At 40.1% G+C, this 24,590-nt stretch overlaps 1 protein-coding gene across 4 annotated transcripts; it reads right to left on the bottom strand.

Moving 5' to 3' along the window:
• Positions 1 to 16,752: 16,752 nt before the first annotated feature.
• On the bottom strand, positions 16,753 to 24,541 carry MED18 (mediator complex subunit 18). 4 transcript variants are annotated; one of them, XM_025912627.2, is made up of 3 exons: positions 24,070 to 24,541; positions 23,646 to 23,788; positions 16,753 to 17,671 (listed from the first exon to the last, which is right to left on the bottom strand). In XM_025912627.2, exons 2-3 carry the CDS (start codon positions 23,716 to 23,718, stop codon positions 17,118 to 17,120), a joined length of 627 nt encoding a protein of 208 aa, XP_025768412.1. In that variant the 5' UTR covers positions 23,719 to 23,788; positions 24,070 to 24,541; the 3' UTR covers positions 16,753 to 17,117. The 4 variants fall into 4 exon arrangements, with proteins under 4 accessions (XP_025768412.1, XP_025768410.1, XP_025768411.1 ...); XM_025912625.2 differs by having other exon boundaries at positions 24,371 to 24,540; XM_025912626.2 differs by having other exon boundaries at positions 24,384 to 24,538.
• Between the last annotated feature and the right edge of the window lie 49 nt (positions 24,542 to 24,590).

Here is a 24,590-nt window from a genome sequence, read left to right as displayed (position 1 = left end):
TAAATTAAAAAAAAATTTTTTTTAACCAAATATCGTCTATCCAAAATATTGTGTACCAAGGGACTGTTAGGCACTGGACACACAGGAATTAATGAGACAGACACCATCCCTATCCTATTGGAGTTCACAATCCAGATAGGAAGTGAGTAGTTGAAGTAATTATAGAGAGTAATTGGCAGGTACTTTAGGGAGAGTGTAACAGTGAACCCAGCCTACTATGGGCGGCAGGTAAGGCTTTCTGGAAGAAGTGACAGTCAAGCTGAAAAAGCAGGAGTAAAACATGAGGAGAGACTATTCCAGGAAAAGAAGAGGTACTATATGGAAAGCACTATCCTCACCGTAACTTGATGAGATAGGTGTTATGATTATCCCCTCTTCACAGATGAGAAAACTGATGTTCTCAGAGATTAAGTAACTGACCCACTAGGCAGTGCTAGAGCCCGGATTGTAAGCCTGGATCTATCTAGACCAAAGCTCATCCTCTTAGCTGCTAAGTTAGATATTTCTATTAGCTTGTCCTTTCCTTCGAATGGTCAGGTGAGGGGAATGGAATATTAATTGAGATGTCTGCAATGCAGGAAGTTGAAATCATGGCTTACAAACCATTTAAGCATGTCTGTGTCAGGGTCGGCTGTCAATTTTGGAATGACAGCTATCTAGTGACACAGCTCCTGTGCTAATGCCTGAATAGATGTTTAGCTCAACTAAATATGATTCAACAGCTAGGTACTGAGTGCCTACTTGGTGCCAGGAAAGGTCCCAGAGCATGTAGATAAAAGAGCTCGAGTTCAAACCTAGGTCCACCTGACTCTGAAATTTGGGCTCTAGACCATTGCACTGCACTATCTCTGCCAGGATAATCAGCTTATAAAAACCCAGGGGGATGTGGGATGATCTGCAAGGCCAAATACACATCCAGGAAGGGGAAATAAATGTCAGTGCTTTTAAAACTTCCAGGGAAGTAGAGAAACTGGAAAAAACAACAAATAAACAAACAAAAAACAATGTGTCTAGTAATTAGACACTAGTTAATCCCTAAAACAGAGAACTTACCCAAAATATTTATAAATGATTCTTTTCTATCATTTAATTCAGCTTAAATTTGCCTCAAGACTTATCTTTAAATTTAATCAGTAACTAAAGTTCAGAATTTTTGGTATCCAGATACACTTCCTTTAATTCTTATTTTATATCAGTGTGAGAAAAAAAATCTATTTCACAAAAATCAGTGTCAAGCAAAAAAAGTGATCGCATTCAGTATGGGTACAAGCTGTTTGCTTAGCAAACTGGGAGAAAAGAAATCCTCTGCAGGAGGTGGCCACCAGCCCTGAGCTATGCGAACATTCTGTCTGTGGGCAGGGAAGTGTGCAGCCTCGTTCCAGATGCTCAGATGTGATCAGAGGTGAAACCTGTATGGCTAAAGAAGTGGCCAGAATTGGTTCGGTGACACACGGATTGGAAAGATCACCGCTGTGTTCAAACATACGATGTTTGCAGTTCCACCTGCTTATTTACCCTCCGTCTGAACAAAAAAAAAGGCAAGAAAAGAAACTAATATTTACCAAGTGCCACTTTGTATAGGGTATATTTTTGCCTCGACAATTCATCTAGTACTGTAGAAATGAGTTCAGAGAAAGAGGTAGAACTTCTCTCATAGCAACTATAAGAACTTACTTATTATAGTTTAGCCTGTTACTAAAACAGTAACAATAGCTTCCATTTGCTGAGTGCACACTGTGTGCCAGGCACTGTGATGTGCACTTCTCCTACACTATTTCATTGAATGACAACCTTACGGTATAGGGACCATTACCCATTTTACAGAAAAACAACAACAACAACAACAACAACAACAACAACAACAGATGTTCAGGAAATTAGGCAACTTCCCAAGGCCACATGTGAGCAAGTGGCATCTGTTCACATGTCCATCTCCCCACCACACCAATCACTGTAAATTTTTAAAAATTTTTTTAAGTTTATTTATTTATTTTGAGAGAGAGAGAGCATGAGCAGGGGCAAAGAGAGAGGGAGACAGAATCCCAAGCAGACCCTGCACTGTCAAGCGCAGGGCCCGACATGGGGCTCGAACCCACAAATCATGAAATCGTGACCCCCAGGCCGAAACCAAGAGTCAGACATCCGACTGACTGAGCCACCCAGGCACCCCTGTAAATTTCTATGTCTTATTCATCTTTGTATTCCTTGTCTCTAACATTGTGCCTGGCACAGAGTAGGCAGAATCCAGTAAATATTTTTGAATAAATAAAAAACAAACAAAATTTCTCAAGATAAATGGTAGAGCCACCATCAGGATTTTAGGTCTTCTGTCTTCCAGTCTAGTGTGCTTTCTTTCCATAATTAAATATTGCCTACCTAAATCTGGATCCTGATTAATCATTCACATGCTTCTTTCACTCTGGAAATTCCTATTAGACACCTTCCATATGAGTATGATAGAGTGATTCCACTTCTCAGTCTTTATCTTACAGAAATACTAGCACATGTGTTTGACAATGTATTACTAGGGTATCTGCTATTGGTATTTCAAAAAAAACTGAAAAATAAATATCCGTCAATAGAGATATGATGAAACGGTACATCAATAGAATATCATACAACTTTAAAGAGAGTAAGGTAAGTTAGAGAAAGACAAATATCATATGATTTCACTCATATATGGAATTTAAAAAACAAAACAAACAAAGGGGGAGAAAAAGAGACAGAGACAAATCAAGAAACAGTTAATTATTGAAAACAAACTGATGTTACCAGAGGGGTGGAGGGAGAGGTTAAAGAGGTGATGGAGATTAAGGAGTACACTTGTGATGAGTACTGGATGATGTACGGAAGTGTTGGGTCACTATATTGTACACCTGAAACTGATCAGTGTGGAGCCCAACACAGGGCTTAAACTCATGACTCAGAGATCAAGACCTGAGCTGAGATCAAGAGTTGGACGCTTAACCTACTGAGCTACCCAGGTGCCCCTGCATCCCAAAGATTCTAATAGGGTGGGTTGGGAAGATTTGGATAATCATCAGGTTTAGCCAATGCTTTTTTTTTTTTTTTTAAAGTCTATTTATTTATTTTGAGAGAGAAAGAGAGCACGAGCAGGAAAGGGACAGAGAGGGAGAGAGAATTCCAAGCAGCCTCACGCCATCAGTGCAGAGCCCTATGGGGAGCTCGATCTCAGGAACCAAACCGTGAGATCATGTCCTGAGCTGAAATCAAGAGTCGGATGCTTAACCAACTGAGCCACTCAGGTGCCCCAGCCAATGCTATTTTTGAAACATTTTATCCACCTAATGTTACTTTTATATTCTCTTTATTGGATTATTCATTTTATTTTTTTGTTTCTTCAAGTGCCATTTATTTGCATTCCTTCAGTATTTGCATTTCAGGTGATTCATGTCCTTAAGGGGTCGGCAAGTGCCGCCCAAACTCTTTTTGTTTAGAGTAGGACTGACTGTAAGTTCTTATCACCTGCACTTCCTTGGGCCTCAAGGAATAAATCATTCCCATGCTCCCAACTGCTATCATATCTGGCTAAATGATAGAGTCCTTGGAGTTATCTCCTAAAAATCTAGATATAGACAAGGAGTGTCCATCACACCCACCTGCTCCTACTTTGGCCACCAGTGTCCACTGTCCAAGAAGCCTCTTAGGATTCTTGGCCAGGGTTGGGACTTCACTAACCCTGATGACCTTGCCAGTTTGTGTCCACCTCAAAATAATGGAGCAATTCCTCAAAATTCACACTGTAACAAAATGGAATATACTTCAAAAATGGTGGAAGAGACCATTCTCCTCTACCTTTCCACATTCTGTCACCTGGGCCCCAGAGTAGCACTGCTGGAGACTTGGAATGAAATAGGAAAACAGGAGCTACTGGGTGGCTCAGTTGGTTAAGCATCTGACTTCGGCCCAGGTCACCATCTGACTCACTCTGTGAGTTTGAGTCCTGCATCTGGCTTGCTGCTGTCAGCACAGAGCCCACTTGAAATCCTCTGTCTCCCTTCCTCTCTGCCCCTTCTCCACTAGTGTTCACAAATGTGTTCTCTCTCTCTCTCTCAAAAATAAATAAACAGCAAAAAAAAAAAAAAAAAGAAATAGGAAAACAGTTTTAATTTGTAGTTCCTCTCTACAGAACTCAGATACAAGAGCCCACTTGAGGACCTCTTGGGCAGTGGACATCAAGCTGTCTTCCCCATGCAAGCTTTTCTCTTCCTGCCCATCATTATAAGCCAGCCGAAAAAACTTATGCAAACGGTGGGAGCACTACGGCGCAGCACTGAGTCTTGAAAAGCTATGTCTGAAGGCAGCCTAGGTTAAAATCCAGTTCTGGGGGCGCCTGGGTGGCTCAGTCGGTTGAGCGTCCGACTTCGGCTCAGGTCATGATCTCACGGTCTGTGAGTTCGAGCCCTGTGTCGGGCTCTGCGCCGACAGCTCAGAGCCTGGAGCCTGTTTCAGATTCTGTGTCTCCCTCTCTCTCTGACCCTCCCCCGTTCATGCTCTGTCTCTCTGTCTCAAAAAACTAAATAAATATTAAAAAAAAAAATCCAGTTCTGCCTCTCACGGCTGTGACTGTGGTGTGTTTCTCCATGAGCCTTGTTTTCTCACCAGTAAAATGAAGACAATGATATCTATCTCAAAAGATTGTTGTAAGAGTTTAAAACACGGCAGTTTTTGTTTTGAGCACAGTGCCTAGAACATAGTAAGTGCTTCATAAATGGTAATGATGACTATTACCTGTAGACCACCTACCTCTTCAGGCACATCTAATAAAGACTGAATTTCAGAAGTGGCCCCAATCTATAGCCAGTCTGGGGCCCACCACAGCATTTTGAGTCATTTCTTAAAAACAGGACACACCTTATACTGACAAATGAATATTGTTTACTTCAAAGTTGTCATCACCTCGGAGGCAGCGCACTTATTCCAGAGATGTTTCCACTTTCCAAACCGTGATTGGGGTGCCCAATTCAGAAACATCTACAGGGTCTATGACACATCCTTACTGGTGGCAAATCTTCATCTTCTATAAAGATAAATTCAAGTTTTGAAATAATTAGAGGGCACCTGGGTGGCTCAGTTGGTTAAACATCTGACTTCATCTCAGGTCATGATCTTGCGGTCTGTGAGTTCGAGCCCCACATCGGGCTCTGTGTTGACAACGTGGAGCCTGGAACCTGCTTCAGATTCTGTGTCTCCCTCTCTCTCTGCCCCTCCCCTGCTCGCATTCTGTCTCTCTCTCTCTCAAAAGTAAATAAAGATTAAAAAAAATTTTAATGAAATAATTAGAAGTGAATAAATAGGGTACAGAAGAAAATGAAGTAGGACTGATTTTCTTATATGGATCTCACATAGATTATATCCTTTTAAAATAAATTAATATTTTAGAGATAACAGCAATAAAGTCCATTTAGATTAAAACAAAAAAGAAAACTACCCACAAGCCTAGGGGTTCTTTAATACAACCATTATCATTTTGGTGTGTTTTGTTTATCTTTCCTTAATACACAGTTTTAAAAATAGTAATAGTAATAATCTACATATATAATGTGTAATGTGCTAATCTAACTTAAAAATATTACTTAAACATTATTTAATATTCTATAATAAGCATAAAATGGCTATAGAATCCTCATAAGAATAATTAAAAAATTTTTTTAATGTTTTTTTATTTTTGAGAGAGAGACAGAATGTGAGTAGGGGAGGGGCAGGAAGAGAGGGAGACACAGAATCTGAAGCAGGCTCCAGTTGCTAAGCTGTCAGCACAGAGTCCAATGGGGGGCTTCAACTCATGAACTGTAAGATCATGACCTGAGCTAAAGTGGGACACTCAACTGACTGAGCCACCCAGGTGCCCTCTTCATAATAATAATTTTAAAGGCTGCATAATATTTCATCAAATGGATATGCCAGAATTACTTAATTGCTTCTCTTTTGCTAAACATTTAGATTGTTTCAAGTTTTTGGTTTTTTAAAAAATTTTTTAACTTTTATTTATTACTGAGAGACAGAGAGAGACAGTGCATGAGCATGGGAGGGGCAGAGAGAGGGGGCAACAGAATCTGAAGCAGGCTCCAGGCTCTGAGCTGTCAGCACAGAGCCCGATGTGGGGCTCGAACTCACAAACTGTGAGATCATGACCTGAGCCGAGGTCAGTCGCTTTACAGACTGAGCTGCTCAGGTGCCCCTGGTTTTTTTTTTTTTTTGAAAGAGAGAGAGAGAGTGTGTGTGTGTGAGCAAGTAGGGGAGGGGCAGAGAGAAAGGGAGAGATGAGGATCCAAAGGGGGCTCCACACTGACAGCACAGAGCCCGACATGGGGCTTGAACCCAGGAGCTCTGAGATCATGACTTGGGCCAAAGTCTGATGCTTAATCGACAGTGCCACTCAGGCGCCCCTCAAGTCTTTTTTTTTAATTATTATAATATATATAGCTTACTCTGTGATTTTGCTTATTCTCTCAGCCTGGGTTATCAGAAGTGGGACTGTTGGATCAAAGGGTATGAGGATTGATGGTTCTTGATATTTACTTCCAAATTGCTTTCCAGTAGGTTTTTATTAATTTATAATGCCACTAGAAACACTTGAATATTACCCATTTCACTGCGTCTTAAAAAAGCACTCAGTATTGGGGCATTTGGGTGGCTCAGTCAGTTGAGCATCCAACTCTTGATTTTGACTAGGTCATGATACTAAGGTTGTAGGATGGAGCCCCGAGTAGGGCTCTGCACTGAGCATGGCATCTGCTTAAGATTCTCTCTCCCTCTCTCTCTGCCCCTCTCTCCTGCTTGTGCTTTCTCTCTCTAAAATAAAAAGAAAGGAAGGAAGGAAGGAAGGAAGGAAGGAAGGAAGGAAGGAAGGAAGGAAGGAAGGAAGGAAGGAAGGAAGAAAGGAAGAAAGAAAAGAACTCAGTATCACAATTTTAATAAATTAGGAGCTGGAAAAACATTTCACCCAAACCAATTTTGAGGTCAATTGCTTTGACTTCCCCCTTCGCCCCACAAAAAATCCAAAAAAATTATATGAACAATAGCAAAAATTTGTAAGTAACTGTGTAGTTTCTCCAAATGAGACCTTTGAAGGGAGCTGAGCCACTTATTTAGATGTTCATCTTCTGGTATACTTGTGTTTTTTTTTTGTTTTTTTTTAATTAGTCTCATCACTTCACAGTCACACCTCCAAGGAAAACATGGAAACAATTATAGTCAACTTGACAAAATAACAGTGTGATGACTCATATCCTGTTCCCCTCTAGGGTTCAGTGTTGGTTCTATACTGTCAACCCCACTATGCTAAGAACTTGCCACTGTCTAAGGGCATTCTGGACTGTGGGTCCATCTCTCCTTTGAGAAGAGGGGAGACTATCTTTTAAACACCAGACACACCAGCTAACGAGAAGGGCACAGACAGGGTGGAAAATGCCAGTCACTCTCACTCCCCTACTGAAGAAATGATCTTTTCCTGTTCGGTTTTCTTTGAAAATTATTATTATTTTTAGGTTTACATTTATCATTAAAAAAAGGCAAAACACTAAAAAGTACAGTATTATTTCTAACAGCAAGCAATAACTGTTAACATTTTGAAGTATTTCATACCATTTTCCCGATATATGTTTTGTAAGTAATAGCATACCATACACATTGTTTTTAAATTTTACTTCACATAGAAATAATTACAGCTTATATCTATAAATGTTTACTATGGGACAGGTACAATCCAAGTATTCTTACATATAACTAATTTAAGCCATAAGGAAGGCAATATTAATATTCCCATTTACTGATAAGGAGACTGAGGCAGACAAGTAATTTGCCTAAAGTGACAAAGTTAATAAGTTAACTATCTGGAATATTTTTCCATATCATTAAACTCATTACTACAAATTTTTTTGAAGGGCTGCAAGATATCTCATTTATGAATAAAGTTTCATTTAATTATCCCATCTCCTTTTATGTGACATCTAGATTATTTCCATTGTTTGCTGCCATACACATCACCAAGATGACCAGCCTTAAACTACACCTTTGTGCACACCCGTAATTATTTCCTTAGGGTAAATGCCTCAAGGACAGTTGCGTCGGATTTATATCTTCAAAAAGGTGTTCCTTTCTCTATGTTCTCCATGACATTGAATGTTGTAAATTTTACTTTTGTCTACAGCAATGTTTTAAAATTCATTTTACCAGTTCTGAGAAATAAGTTCAAGCATTAAAGCATGAATGATTTCTCTAGAGTAAAAAAAAAAAAAAAAAAAAAACAAAACAAAACAAAACAAAAAAAAAACCAGGGTCTCAAACCTCCCCCTTTCCATAATCTCCTCCTGCTTTTTACAGATGCTGAATCTCATGGCTTACACACTAACTCATCATAAAGGAATGAGGAGTGTTAACCTGGGACAGACCAGCTCACAGAAGCAAGATTCTTGTGGCGTACAACTCAGCATTCACTAATCCACTCACTCACTTATTCGATAAATATTTGGAAGGTTATTATATGAGTAGTACTAAGGGAGGCAGGGGTTATGGAGTTCACAGAAATAAAATAGAACATTGCTAAATAAAGCATGTAGCACATTACCTGGCACATAATAATTGGTCAATAAATAATATTTATGCCAGGCACTGCACTAAATGCTTGGTGAGTGGATTATTTCATTTAATCCCTACAATAGCCTCTAGAAACTGGGTTCTTTCATTATTCCCATTTTGCGGATAAGAAAACTAAGGCCTAGAGAGGTCTACCCAGCTTGAGCAACATACTTGTGGTGGAGTTCACATTTGAACTCAAGACTCCAGAGTCTTAACCATTATGCTATACTATAAAACACAATCCTTCCCTGTAAAAAGCATATTAATAAGACTGAAACTGAAAACAGCTATCAAGTATTAAGCCCTTAAATGCCAAGCAGCACTCTGCTAGGTCTTTATACATATTGGTCATTTAATTCATATGACAATTCTGTGAAGAGGTATTCTTATATGCCTACTTACAGATAAGAATACAGACATTCTGAGAATTTAAATAACTTGTCTAAGACACACACGGCTATTAAATGGTAGTATGAGAAGCCAAGGTCGATAAAGGATAACTATACAGAGAACACAATGAAAAGTGAAACAAATGATGCCACTTAGCTGCCATAAAATATCAGAAGTCAGGAAAAAAGAGACTTTGTGCCCTTCTTGTGGTCTGGGAATGATTGTAGGACAGAAAGGGAAAATTCTGGTAACTGTCACCTGTGTCGAAAGCCTTTATACAGGTTAGTTCATCGGATCCTCTACGCAATGAAGGTATCCTCAGTTTCACAGATGAGGAAATGGATTCTCTGGGAGGTGCTGCAGTATGTGCAAGGTCACATGGCTCGTAAATGGCACGGCTAGAATTGGAACCTATTTGTCTCTCAAGCCTGAGCTCTTAACCACCGTTACATGCTTTCCATTGTTTGATCCTTTTTGATTATGTAAAAGTCACACAGACATGAGTGGGAAAGGCAGAGGAAAAGGTGTTAAGAAAGATAATACAGGGGCACCTGGATGGCTCAGTCGGTTGAGTGTCTGACGATTTCAGCTCAGGTCATGATCTCATGGTTCGTGGGTTCAAGCCCTGCATTGACCTCTGTGTTGACAGTGTGGAGCCTGCTTGGGGTTCTCTCTCTCTCTCTCTCTCTCTCTCTCTCTCTCTCTCTCTTTCTGCCCCTCTCCCACATGTGCTCTCTCCCTCTCTCTCTCAAAATAAATAAATAAACTTATTAAAAAAAAAAAAAGAAAAGAAAGATAATACATACACAAGTGTGTTGAGGTGTATAAGGAAAAGGAAGCAGACCTGCTTGGCCATTCATTTGGGGAAGGAGACCTTTGTTCACATACCTTTTATGACTATACAAACGGTACAAATGTCTGTTTCTGCCATTATAATGGGAGCTATTAAAGACAGGAACTGTATCTTAGCCATTGCTGTAACCCAGCACTGAGCATAGTGCTTAGCTTGTAGTTCTAGCAGAGAGCTTGGAAAAATAGGGAGTAGTCACTTTGCATAGATCTCTGGATGACAATTAAGGTAGTCTCCACAATTGAAATATCCTAAACAAAATAACAGGTACTCAAACCCAACAGGGTTTTTAAAAGATAATATCATGATGCAATGGAGTGATGCCAGGAGTGCAAGGATGGCCCAATTGCAGAAAGTCTGTCAATATAATTCACCACCTCAATTGACCAAAGGGTAAAAATCACATGATTTTTTTCTTCCAAATGTTTACTAAATTCTAGTTAGTTAACATACAGCGTAATCTTGGTTTCGGGAGAATGTAGTGATTCATCAGTTACGTGTAACACCCAGTGCTCATCATGACAAGTGCTCTCCGTAATACCCATCACCCGTTTAGCAACCCCCCCTCCATTAACCCTTAGTTTGTTCTCAATTATTAGACTCTCTTATGGTTTGCTTCCCTCTCACTCTTTTTTTTTTCCTTCCCATATGCTCATCTGTTTTGTTTCTTAAATTCCACTTATGAGTGAAATCATATGGTATTTGTCTTTCTCTTGCTTATTCCACTTGACATAATTGCACTCTAGCTCCATCCGCATGATTGCAAATGGCAAGATGGCATTTTTTGATGGCTGAGTAATACTCCATATATATACCACATCTTCTTTACCCATTCATCAGTCGATGGACATTTGGGCTCTTTCCATAGTTTGGCTATTGTTGATAATGACATGATTTTCCATCATACCTGAAGCAATAGCATCAAGATCAGGACTAAGTCGTGGGTGTGCATTATTACCAGTAGTGTTAGCTAGAGTATTGGAGAGTCTGGCCAATTCCTTTAGACAAGAAAAACGTGAAAGAGGTATGTACTCTCTCTGCTTGCCACTCTTGCCAATGATATGATAGTCTATATGGAAAACACAACATAATCATCAGGCAAATTATCAGAACTATAAAAGCGTTATTGATCAAGTTTGTAAGAATAGAAATCATTTTACAAAACCCAATAGTCTTCTATAACAGGAATATTCACCTTAAAATGTAATAAAAAGATAACACAATCTACAATAGCAACTAAACTATAGTCTATAGCAAGGATCGACAAACTTTCTGTAAAGGGCTAGACGGTAAATAATTTCTGCTTTATGTGATCTCTGTTGTGGCCACTAAACTCTGGCATTGTAGTACAAAAGCGGTCATAGAAATATTTAAATAAATGTGGATATTCCAATAAAACTTTATTTACAAAACCAGACAGCAGGCTGACCTATACAAGTGCAGTTTGCTGACTTATGGTCTACAGAAATTAGCCTAAAAGCAATGCCTAAGAAGTTTATTAATTTTTTTTTTCCAACTTGGGGCAGCTGGGTGGCTCAGTTGGTTGAGCGTGCAACTTCAGCTCAGGTCATGATCTTATGGTTCATGAATTCGAGCCCTGCATCAGGCTCTGTGCTGTCAATGTGGCATGCACTTGGGATTCTCTCTCCTCCTCTCTCTTTGCCCCTCTCCTGCTCGTTCACTCTCTCTTTAAAATAAATAAATATCAAAAATTTTTTTTTCAACTCTATTTGGGGACATAAGAAAACCTGAATAAATGTCATAATTGGGATAACCTCAGCAGTATAAAGATTTTATTCATTTTTTAACAAACATTCAGAGTGACTACCAAAGGTCAGATATTGGGACATTCCTCATGAATCTTACATTCTAGACGAGAAGCAGTAAATAAATAATCTGAAGTTGGTTAGTAATAGATGCTATGAAAAAAATTAAATAAGATAAACAGAGAGTGATGGGAATGAGTGTGCTGCTTAGGATGGTCAGGGAAGGCTTTTTTTTTTTTTTTTTTTTTTTTTTTTTTTTGACATTTTAGCAGGATCTGAAAGAAGTGGAGTGTTCCATGCAAAGAGGTCAGATCTCCCCCCAGATTGATCTATATATACTCAATGAAGTTCCAATAAAAATTCTAGCAATAATGGTGAGAAACTGAAACTTATTCTACAATGAGTATGGAAGCTAAGTCGATTTTGAGAGGGAAATAAAAATAGGTTACCTGCCCTACTGGTAGAACTGGCTCTACCACAAAGCCTCAGTAATAAAAACATCGTGGTGCTGGTACTGAAAGGAAGGAACAGACCAACGGAATAGAATGCAGAGTTTAGAAAGAATGCATATACATGGGAACTTAGTATGTGATAAATGTGGCACCACAACGCATTCGAAAGATTGCTCACTGTATTGGGAAAAAAAAATCTGGACTTTTACATGAAACTATGTTAAATGTGGACTCGAGATGAAAGACCTAAATGTAAGAAATGAAAACTATAAAACTAATAAAGGAAAAACTGTTACCTCTGGGTAAATAAAGGCTTCCTAAAGAAGATTCCAAATCCTAAGGTCAAAATTTAGGACATCTGCTGAATTAACAACATCACATCACAGAAAAGCTTAACAGGAAGGTGACTGACAGACCAGGAGAAGGATCTGCAATGTTTAAAACAAACAAGGAATGTCTAGAATATACCCGTTAACTCCTACCAACTAACAGGATAGGAAACCGAATACAAAAATATGCAAAGGGTATAGATACTTTAGTTTCACAAACTAAGAAGTCTGTATAATTTCATATACAAAAAGGTGTATTAAAAAAAAGGCTTAAAAAAAGCTCAGATTGATTATGACCAGAGAAAGGCAAATCAAGACAACCAAAAGCTGCCACTTGACATCCTTCAAACTAGCACAAAGTACAAAGAGGATGCGGATATGAGTTCTTGTGCACTGGTGATAGCAATGTCAAATAGCACAGCCATTCTGAAAAGATATCTGGAATATTTGGAAAACTTGAGCATGCTCATAGGTATATGGTTCAGAGGAATATTCCACATCAATTTACAAATTTGCTTATTTTAGCACTTTTTATGGTAATAAGAGAGTGAATGACAATCTAGATTCCCATCCTCAAGGGACTGAAGGAGTAAAATACAGTGTATGCACAGTTATGTGCCTGGATTCTGGAGCTACGCTGAGTTGAAATTCAGGTTCCACCATTTATTAATTCCGACTTTGAACAATGGAAGAAGAAAATTTGAGTAAATTCTCTGTATCTCACTCTCATCTATAAAATGGGAGTTACGGGGCGCCTGGGTGGCGCAGTCGGTTAAGCGTCCGACTTCAGCCAGGTCACGATCTCGCGGTCCGTGAGTTCGAGCCCCGCGTCGAGCTCTGGGCTGATGGCTCAGAGCCTGGAGCCTGTTTCAGATTCTGTGTCTCCCTCTCTCTCTGCCCCTCCCCCGTTCATGCTCTGTCTCTCTCTGTCCCAAAAATAAATAAACGTTGAAAAAAAAAATTAAAAAAAAAAAAATAAAATGGGAGTTACAAGGTCTACCTCAGAGGGTTATTGTGAGAAACACGTGAGTTAAAACATTTAAAGCACCTGCCAGGGGCACCTGGGTGGCTCAGTTGGTTCAGTGTCTCACTCTTGATTTCAGCTCAGGTCATAATATCAGTTCATGGGATTGAGCCCTGTATCGAGCCCCACATTGGGAGTGCGGAGCCTGCTTAAGATTCTCTTTCCCTTGGGGCGCCTGGGTGGCTCAGTCAGTTAAGCCTCCAATTTCGGCTCAGGTCATGATCTCACTGTCTGTGAGTTCGAGCCAGTCAGGCTCTGTGCTGTCAGCTAAGAGCCTGGAGCCTGCTTCAGATTCTCTGCCTCCCTCTCTCTCTGCCCCTCCCCTGCTCATGCTCATGCTCTGTCTCTGTCTCTCTCTCAAAAATAAATAAGGATTAGAAAAGAAAAAAGATCCTCTCTCCCTCTCTTTCTGCCCCTGTCCTGCACATGCATTCTCTCTCCCTGTCTCTCTCAAAATAAATAAATAAACTTAAAAAAAAAAAAAGAATATGCAAGCTGGAAGTTATGAGGTAGGTTTATATATAGCAACAAGAGCATATCACAAAAGCAATATTAATTTTTAAAAATAAAAAAATGTTTATAGCACAGTATCGTTTGTGTGAATTGAATATGGTCACATAACTCTACATATTGCAAGACAAGCATCACAGACATACATCAAACATATCAGAATGGGTGCCTATAGGATAGAGGGAAGGAAAATAGAGTTTAGGAATAAAGGGGAAGAGTACAAAACAAGAAAAGGGACTTGCCTGAATCATTATGTTAATATGCTGTGAAGAAAGGAACAGGATTTACCCACTTTTGCAATCTGTAACTGAGGGGGTGGGGGAAACTATCTTGAAAACATTCAGGGGAAAGCCAAGAACAGGATTCCAGAGCCAGAGAAATAACTAGCTACCCAACTTGGAAGCTGCCCCATCTTAGAACTTATCATTTCATGAGATAATGCCATCCTTACTGTTTAAGGTAGCTTTGGATAGGTTTTCTGTTACTTGCAGTCTAAAGCATCCTAACAGAATATTCATATAATATTTCAAGTAACTGAGATCCAAAGAGAATTATGATTTGTCCAATGTAGCTCAACTGTGGTGTGATCTAAGTGAAGGTTCCAGAAAAAAATGAACATTTTGAATAACCTACAATTTTTAGCAAGCCAAACTCTCTCCAGTGTATTAAAAAAAAAAATCTACAAGTATTAAAATGAGCAACACATTTATCCCACTAAGAACTGTGACTTAAAAAAAGAAAAAATTAAATACAAATGATAAATGGGGAACATTTTTATAAAAGCTCTTTATAAATGACTAGATAAGATGAACAATTAATGAAAAGGCAAGTCACGTAAGAAAAAAATGTCCAGTAAACATAAAAAATTTTAATCTCACTGATGACTATTTTAAAAAGAAAACTAAAACTAGTTACCATTTATCATCAAATGGGGAAAACAAGTTTTCACAGTCACACCCAGTTTTGGCAACATTTTTGGGAACCTCATCTACCGCTGGTGGGAGTGAAAACTGGGACATTTCTGGAAGGCATTTGGCAATGCATGGCAGAAGTCTTAAAATAGTGCATACTCTTTGACTCAACAGTTCCCTAGGATTTATCCTTACGAATAGTCAGAGATGTCAATGATGATGTCAACAATGAAAAACACTAGCATTACAGGATTATTTATAAAAGCCAAAAATTGGGATCAAACTAAAAATCCCAAAGTATGGGAATCAATTAAGTTATGGAAAATCCATAAGGGATACAGATAGCAATTATAAATATCAATATTTACACACCAACTAATTAATAGCTGTATAGCCCAGAGAAAGCTGACTAATCTCTACCTCGGTTTCCCTGTTTAAATGAAGTTTTTTGTTTTTTACAGAAGGACACTATAATGTCCAGGAAAGATGTTAATGATAAACAGAAAAAGGAGGGTATAAACCAGTATATATGTATTTTTTAATGTTTATTTTTGAGAGAGTGCACATAGAGAGTGCACATGAAGGGCATAGAGAGAGGGAGACAGAGGATCTGAAGTGGGCTCTGTGATGACAGCAATAAGCCCGATGAGGGAACTGAACTCATGAACTGTGAGTTCATGACCTGAGCTGAAGTCGGACGTTTAATTGACTGAGCCACCCAGGTGCCCCAGAGTAATTTTATAAAATAAATATACCTTGGGGTGCCAGGGTGGTTCAGTCAGTTAAGCATCCAACTCTTGATTTTGGTTCAGGTTATGAGATCAAGCCCTATTTCAGGCTCCGTGCTGAGCCTGGACCTTGCTTGGGATTCTCTCTCTCCCTCCCTGTCTGCCCCTCCCCGACTCATGCTTTTTTTTCCTCTCTCTCAAAATAAACATTAAAAAATATATCTCATATATATAAATTTATAAAAGACTAGAAGGATATATACCAGAATAGAAATAGGTTATCTCTTTGAATAATAGGATTATAGGTTATTTTCTTATTTTTGTTTGTATTTAAAATTTTTTCAATAAATGTGCCACTTTGGTTAAAGGTAAAAACTACCACCTCTATCAAAAATTTTTAACATTTTTTTTAAGTTTATTTGTTTGTTTACCTATTTATTTTGAGAGACAGAGAGAGACAGAACATGAGCAGGGGAGGGGCAGAGAGAGAAGGAGACACAGAATTCAAAGCAGGCTCCAGGCTCTGAGCTGTCAGCACAAAGCCTCACACAGGGCTCAAACTAATAAACTGTGAGATCATGACCTGAGCCAAAGTTGGGACACTTAACTGACTGAGCCACCCAGGTGCCCCTGTTTATTTATTTAGAGAGAGACAGAAATAGTGTGGGCAGGGGAGGGGCAGAGAGAGAGGGAGAAGAGAGAAAACCCCAAGCAGGCTCTGCACCACCAGCACAGAGCCTGATGCAAGGCTTGAACTGACAAAACCGTGAGATCATGACCTGAGCTGAAACCGAGAGTCAGACGCTTAGCCAACTGGCACCCCCAGGCACCCCTCACCTCTATCAAACTTAAAACTAAAAACTGCCAGGCGCCTGAGAGGCTCAGTTGGTTAACTGGCGGACTCTTGATTTCAGTTTAGGTCATGATCTCACAGTTCACAAGATCAAGTCCCACATTGGGTTCCACGCTGATGGTATGTGGAGCTTCTTCTGATTCTCTCTCTCCCTCTCCCTGTCCTTCCTCCTCTCACACTTGCTCTCTCTCAAAATAAATAAACTTAAAAAAGAACATTAAAAAAATAAAAATAAAAAAATAATAAAACTAAAAACTGCCTTTTTTTTGTTGTTGCTGTTCCAACTGGTAGTTAATCTACCCCAAATCAGCAGGGTAACAAAGAATCAAAATCACAGATGTTTTTCTTCATAGGCTTTATTACCAACTAATACAAGCTCACAGCCTCTACTTTACAAATCTGATACACAAATAGCAAAAAGAAATTCAAAAGATTTTTCTTTCTAAAAGCTAATTTATTCTGGTTTTCCATCTTTATACAGAGGAATTGGATCGATTCTTCAGGTTATCCTGAGCCTTTAATCTGGAAAGCCTGTCACAAGTTTGCCACATGAGGAAAACTGTGCAAAGAACCAACTAAGTTCTCACTGTCCTCCTTTCTGAGGGAAGAATGCCTGGCTGGCAGTAGTGAAAAGGGGAATTTACTACATTTTCTTTTTTGTAACAGGTGAGGGCAGGCCCCAGTGGCAGACAGACTGTCTTAGTCACATGAGCCTTTTGGGGTCTATTTTCTCTAGGTGAACCAGAGGTTTCAGCTGCTCAGCAAAGTTCCTCATGTCATCAGAGACCATGTCCTGCCCAGCTGGTGCAACAACACTTAGTTCCACGAGATAAGAAAGTGACAAGGCCTCAGTGCTGTCTGTGTTTCCTGGCACCAGGATGCGGAAGATCTTGTACACCATAATCTTCATGATACCCTTACGAAATAAGTGACCCTTGGCGACAAACTCATGGTCCATGCGGAAGCCCATTTCCATTAAGAAGTCAGTGAGGTTCTCAGATGTTGCAATGTCCACACAATTTCGCACCAGGGCATGGCGGTTCTTGTCTCCCATTTCTGGCTGTCCCAGGTAGCGCAGATGCCAGGGTGCCCCTCCCCTATCCATAGAACGCCGGGCCCTTAGAACAAACGGACTGGCCTGCTGGCCCTTAAGGAGGAATACCATCTCATGGTCAAGGAAAGTCTCAGGTTCCATGTTGTCGCACAAACCACGAAGGCGGTGGATGAGGCTTTCCAAACTGTGATCTAAAACGCTTCCTGAGGAAGGAAAGAGCATTGTTGAGTCCCATCTTTAATTTAGGGTACTGGGATTAGTAAAAGATTGAAAAAACTTCAATGAAAAACCAAAACAGTTTACTGCAGTGTTCTGTAAAGTACTGGTCCAATATATGAGATTTTTGAGGGATTATACTGCCAAAGTATTGGACAACATTATGATAAAGTTAATTCCCTTTCAGTGTTTTGCATTGTCTTATCTGGTACTAGAAAGTCCTTAGGCCTTCTCTAAATGCTAATCTCCAGCAGGCTTTGGGCTCAGAGTCTTTAACAGCAAGAGCATCTATCTAGAATAATAACAACACTCTTTTGTTGCCATTTATTTAAAAAAATTATCTTCTATTTCCAGCAAACACAAGTTTTCCATCTATAGATTATAACACTTCTTTTTTACATACTATATTGAAGTAAGACAACCAAATGCTCCATAGAAATACACTAATCTTTGTTCTCTTATTCATCCTCCTAGCAGCATTTTGGTAAGATTATTAGATTATACCCACTTTAAAATCTATCTTCTCTTGGCCTCTGGGACACAACTCTTAGTTCTTCACCTAATTCACTGACCATTCCTTTTAAGTCTACTTTGCTGGGTCTTTCTCATCTTCCCTAATTACTAGAGGATCCTAGGACTCAATCCTGGTCCTCTTTATCAACAATCTCTTCCTCCCTAGGTGACCTAATTTAATGCTATGGCTTTAAATATCATCTATGGCCTGAGGACTCCCATATTTATATCTCATGAACCACAGACTCATATATCCAACTGTCTACTCACCTTCTCCACTTTGATACCTAACAGACATCTTCACCTTCATATGTTCAGTATCCAGCTGTGGGATTTCCTCCAGAATCCTATTCCTTCTGCAGTCTTCTCCATCATAATCAATGGAAACTCTCTGCCTCCAGTTGCCCAGGCTCCAAACCACAGAATCATCTGGAGTCCTTACTTTCCCCCACACCTACATCCAATCCATATGTTTAAAATACATGCAGAATCCAACCACTTCTCACTCCCTCATTCATTTCCATCTGGTCCAAGTTTCCTTCATATCTTGCCTGTTTTTTCCAATAGCTACTTCTACCCTTGCCTGCTTCTTCTCCACACAACAGCTAAATGTTCTTTTTAGAATAGAAGGCAGATAATGACACTCTGCTGCTCAGAACCCTCCAATGGCTTCCTGTGTCATTCAAAATAAATCCCAAAGTCTTTACTATCATCTACAAGGCCCTATACATTGTGGTCTCTACCAGTCCATCATTATTTCTTTCACTATCCCCCTACATCACTCTCTCCAGCCACAGTGATCTTCCTGCTACTCCCTGAAAATGCCAAGTATTTGATAAAGTATTGCTCTTCAGAGCCCCTTCCCTTATTCCCTACACGTAGAACTTTTTTCTCACCAGTATTTGCATGCCTCATCCCATCACTTTCTTTCAGTCTTTGCTCAAGTATTACTTTATCAGAGACATCTTTTCTAATCACCCTAAATGAAGACTGCAGGTCTCCCTCCAATCACTTTCCACCTCCCTGCTTTAGTTTCTTTTAGCATTATTACTTCGATTCTTTTGTCATCTTTCAATATATCAATTGTGTATTGATACTTTTTTTTAATTTTTAATTTTTTTTTTTTTTTTTTACATTTTTTATTTTTGAGAGACAGAAAGAAACAGAGCATGAGCAGGGGAGGGGCAGAGAGAGAGGGAGACACAGAATCAGAAGCAGGCTCCAGGCTCCCAGCTGTCAGCACAGAGCCCGTCCCAGGGCTCGAACCCATGAACCATGAGATCTTGACCTGAGCCGAAATTGGACACATAACTGACTGAGCCACCCAGACTCCCCTGTGCATTGATACTTTATTCATCTTTCTTCCTCCACTGCTAGGAACATATTCAAATGTTTATTGAATAAATCTGTTAAAGTAAGAGTATATACTGTTACCGTGGTAAACATTGATAATGGGACTCAAAGGAATGAATTTTTGGCAATGGACAGTGTTGTAGGAAAAGCAATAACAGATTAAATACAGGATGGAAGATCATGGGAGCAGGGAACAGGTCCTACATTCAATACATTGTACCCTATATTCGGGACAGTATCAGACGTGTTTGTTCATTCCTCAAACATTAGAGCTTTTTAAGTGTTTAAGTTCATTCAACCTATACTTCTTCTTTTTTTTTTTTTTAATAATGTTTATTTATTTTTGAGAGAGAGAGAGTGGGGGAGAGGCAGAGAGGGAGGGAGAGAGGATCCGAAGTGGGCCACAAGCTGACAGCAGTGGGCCCGAAGTGGGGCTCGAACTCATGAAATGGAGATCATGACCTGAGGAGAAGTCAGACCCTCAACTGACTGAGCCACCCAGGTGCCCCCTCAACCTATACTTGAATTCCAGGCACTATGCTAGGAAGTAGAGGTCTATGTCCTCATGGAGATTAGAATTTAGTGGGGGAAACAAAAAATAAATAAGTATGTGAAGAGAAATACAAGGAAATAAAAGGGGGGTGGGATAGAGAGAAATTGGTGGGGGTGGAGAAAAGACCTGAGGGGTGGGAGTCAGAGAAGGTCTCCCTAAGGGGCTATAACAGAGCTGAGACCTGAGGATGAAAATGAGATGGTTATTTGAAGAGCTGGAGAAAACTACTGAGGCAGAGAGATCATTAAGCTCTATGGCACAGAGGCAGGAAAGGAGCTGGGGAATTCAAGAAAATGAAAAGGTATCAGTGTGCCTGAAGTGCAGTGAGTGAGAAGGAAGACACTAGTGAAAGGGGGATGTGGCCTGGGCCACAGTGTGTAGGCCTTACACACAGTCTCTGGTGAGGGTGGTATTTTACCCTAAGGTCACCAGGGCAGCTATGAGCTCCACACTTTATTTTCAACAAAACAGGGAAAGACATGACTAATTTATACTATAAAAGAATCATTCCAGGAAAACTGGTATGGACTCTTCAACAAGACATGGTCATGAAGAAAAAAAGTGTGAATGAGGGGAGACTGATCCAAATTAAAAGAGACTTAAGAGACACAATTATCAAATCTAATGCATAAAACTTGATTGCATCCTGGTTCCAAAACACATTTTGGGGACAACTGGGGGGAAACTTTTGAATATGGACTAGATGTTAGATGATATTGAAATATATTATTAATTTTCTTAAGATAATAATAATGGCATTAGGGCTATGAAGAAAATTACCCTTTGGGGCATCTGGGGTGGCTCAGTTGGTTAAGCGTCCGACTTTGGCTCAGGTTATGATCTCACGGTTTGTGAGTTTGAGCCCTGCATCTGGCTCTCCGCTGTCAGTGTGGAATCTGCTTTGGACCCTGTCTCCCTCTCTCTGCTCCTCTCCCACTTGCATGTGTACTCCCTCTCTCAAAAATAAATACACATTTTTTTTTTTTTTAAGAAAAATATCCTTGTTTTTTAGGGATGCAGACTGAAGAGTTTAGGGGTAAAATGTTATAACGTCAGAGATTTTCTTTAAGAATAGCAAAAAAGGGGTGCCTAGCTGGCATATTCAGTAAAGCATGCGACTCTTGATCTCACTGTTAAGTTTGAGCCCCATGTTGGGTGTAGAGATTAAAAATAAAATCTTAAAAAAGGAAAAAAAATAGCAAAGAAAAAAAAAGGCAAATATGGCAAAATGTGGCAGTGTGCAGAGTCTGCTTGAGATTCTCTCTCTCTCTTCTCTCTCTCTCTCCCTCTCTCTATGCCCCTCCCCCACTCACTCTCTCTCAAAAATAAATAAACATTTTTTTAATCAAAAAAAAAAAAAAAAAAGACCCAGGCTGAGATCAAGAATCAGATGCTTAGGGGCGCCTGGGTGGCGCAGTCGGTTAAGCGTCCGACTTCAGCCAGGTCATGATCTCGCGGTCCGTGGGTTCGAGCCCCGCGTCGGGCTCTGGGCTGATGGCTCAGAGCCTGGAGCCTGTTTCCGATTCTGTGTCTCCCTCTCCCTCTGCCCCTCCCCGTTCATGCTCTGTCTCTCTCTGTCGCAAAAATAAATAAATGTTGAAAAAAAAAATTAAAAAAAAAAAAAGAATCAGATGCTTAACCGAATAAGCTACCCACGTGCCCCAATAAGACAATTTTTTAAAAAGATGGACTATCTGTTATTTGGAAAGAGACAGATAATCAAAAGTGGAAGCAATGTGGTGAGTAAAAGGTTATGAAAGTAGGTCAGAAGAGCGATGATAAGCCAGGATGTGGTCCTACAGGTACAGAAAATACATATTTAAAATATATTTTGGGGGGCGTCTGGGTGGCTCAGTCAGTTAAATGTCTGACTCTTGATCTTGGCTCAGGTCATGATCTCACAGTTTGTGGGTTGAAGCCCTGCATTGGGCTCTGAACTGACAGTGCGGAGTCTGCTTGGGACTCTCTCTCCCTCTGTCTCTGCCCCTCCCCTGCTTGTGCTCTCTTTCTCTCTCTCAAAACAAATAAATAAACATTAAAAAAATTTAAATATACTTTGGAAGTAAAATGAGTAAGACTTAGACATGGGCTAGCTATGGGAGTGAAGTGAAAAACAGAGACTGACTCCTAAATGTTTCGTTCTTGCAACTGGTGAATGACAGTGGCACTGACTGAGTTGGGAAGGACTGAATGAGAGGTAGCCTGAGGAATGAGAATAACCTGATGTTGTTCATACTAAGTTATTACAAGAATAATCTGAATTAAAGACTAAACTCTTCCACTAAACATTATATGACCTCCTGAAAATCACTACCCTCTCTGGAGTTTTCTCATCTGGGAAAACTGCTTTACCTATTTCCTGATCTATAAGACGGAGCTAATAATAGTATCAGGGAATCACCATATGATCCAATAATCCCACTTCTGTGCACATATTGAGAATTCAAAGCAGGATCTTTTTTTTTTTTTTTTTAATTTTTTTTCCCAACGTTTATTTATTTTTGGGACAGAGAGAGACAGAGCATGAATGGGGGAGGGGTAGAGAGAGAGGGAGACATAGAATCGGAAATAGGCTCCAGGCTCTGAGCCATCAGCCCAGAGCCTGACGCGGGGCTCGAACTCACAGACCGCGAGATCGTGACCTGGCTGAAGCCGGACGCTTAACCGACTGCGCCACCCAGGCGCCCCCAAATCTTGAAGAGAGATTTGCACACCCATGTTTGCTGTAGCATTATTCGCGATAACCAAGAGGTGAAAGCAACCCAAATGACAGATGCATGGGTAAAGAAAACGTATTTACACACAATAAAATGTTATTCGGCCTTAAAAAGGGGGAATCCTGTCACACGCTACAATAGGGATAAACCTTAAGGACATTAATGCCAAGTAAAATAAGCCAGTCAAAAAAGACACTGTATGATTCCACTCATATGATGTATCTAAAGTAGTCCAAATCAGAAACAAAGTAGAAAGGTGGTTACCAAGGGCTGAGGGGAGGGGAAAGGAGCAATTAGTGTTTAATTGGTACGGAGTTTAAGTTCTGCAAGATAAAACAATTCTAGAGATCAGCTATACAACAATGCGAATACACTTAACACTACTGAACTGTACACTTAATTTAATGTTACGTGTTTGTGACCATAATTAACATTTAAACTTTTTTTTTAAATAATTTTTTTAACGTTTATTTATTTTTGAGACAGAGAGAGACAAAGCATGAATGGGGGAGGGGCAGAGAGAGAGGGAGACACAGAATCGGAAGCAGCCTCCAGGCTCCGAGCCGTCAGCCCAGAGCCCGACGCGGGGCTCAAACTCACGGACCTCGAGATCGTGACCTGAGCTGAAGTCGGACGCTTAACCGACTGAGCCACCCGGGAGCTTTAAACTTTAAAAAGTTGTTGTTTAAAAACTTTTTAAACTTTAAAAAGTTGTTGTCTACTGGGTGCCAGAAATTATGCAGGCTGCCTTTAACAGCCTCTCACCTCCACAGATGCTGAACAGAAAGAGGAAAACAGGCCATCCAAGTTGCCTTGTTCACTTACCTTGCAGCAGGTACTCCATCATATTAATGGTGCCTCCAGTGACAGGCATCATGGTGACTGGAGGTGCCTCCATGGTCTCCGATTAAGTTGAAAACAACAGAACTGATTTCGGAGGCCCCAGTCAAGTAAAGCACAAGAAACACCTGAAGAAGAGTTACATTGTTAATACATCAGAAGGATGGAGAGACAACAGATCTGCTCGAGTCATTGGTCTTCCCATCAAAAGATTCATTTACCCATTCAAACTTTTTGAGTAGCTGGTATAGGCCCGTTTCAGGAACTGATGATACAGAAATATACACAGGAGACTTGGTCATGGAGTTACAGCATAATCTTCTAGTCTCAAAGTCTGAAATCTCTAAAAGTTTTCTGTGCAATCTTGAAGAAGTCATCAATCCTTTCACCCTGGAACTCAATGTCTTACCTATAAAATGGGGCCAACTGTATTTCACCTCCAAGACTTTGTGACTCGGGCATGCGATAACATTCAGACCCGAAAAGTGACTTGAGAGACTTTGTCTACTCTTTAATTTACAGATGAAAATATTGTGTCTTTGGGAGAGGGGCCCAAGGACACAGGAAGTCGGTGGCAGAGCTTGGATCAGACTAAAATCTAGGCGTTCCGCCTCCCTGAAAACGCCTTTCAAAGCCAGCGAGGCGGAAAGTGTTTTTAAGAGGATGGTTTAGGTCCCTTAAGTCAGCATCAAAGACACGTGCCCACTTACACTAGAAACACACCTCCGAGCGCGCTGTAGTCTCTACTCGCAAAATGGGTAATATATTCACCCCAGCACATCGGAGCCTTTAAACGACAATTAGCCCCCAGCCCTAAAGTTAAAGCCCTCTGGGTGTTGCAACACCTCTTCTTCGTCTTTCCATTTCCGGCAAGAGGCGGTCGTCACGTAAATCTCCACACCGACGTAAGGGTGCCGAGAAGGGATAAAA

The sequence above is a fragment of the Puma concolor genome, chromosome C1 (assembly GCF_028749965.1).
Source record: "Puma concolor isolate L17-30 chromosome C1, mPumCon1.1.hap2, whole genome shotgun sequence".
In the NCBI taxonomy this organism is placed as follows: Eukaryota; Metazoa; Chordata; class Mammalia; order Carnivora; family Felidae; genus Puma; species Puma concolor.
Note: the sequence above shows the minus strand (reverse complement) of the source record. Positions and strands in the feature narration are given on the sequence as shown.

What these genes read in the sequence shown, in the direction of transcription:
- MED18 (XM_025912627.2), bottom strand. Translation starts at nt 23,718, where the DNA reads ATGGAGGCACCTCCAGTCACCATGATGCCTGTCACTGGAGGCACCATT. An exon ending in GATGGAGTACCTGCTGCAAG is followed by an intron (nt 17,672 to 23,645) that starts GTAAGTGAACAA and finishes TTCCTTCCTCAG; the next exon opens with GAAGCGTTTTAGATCACAGT.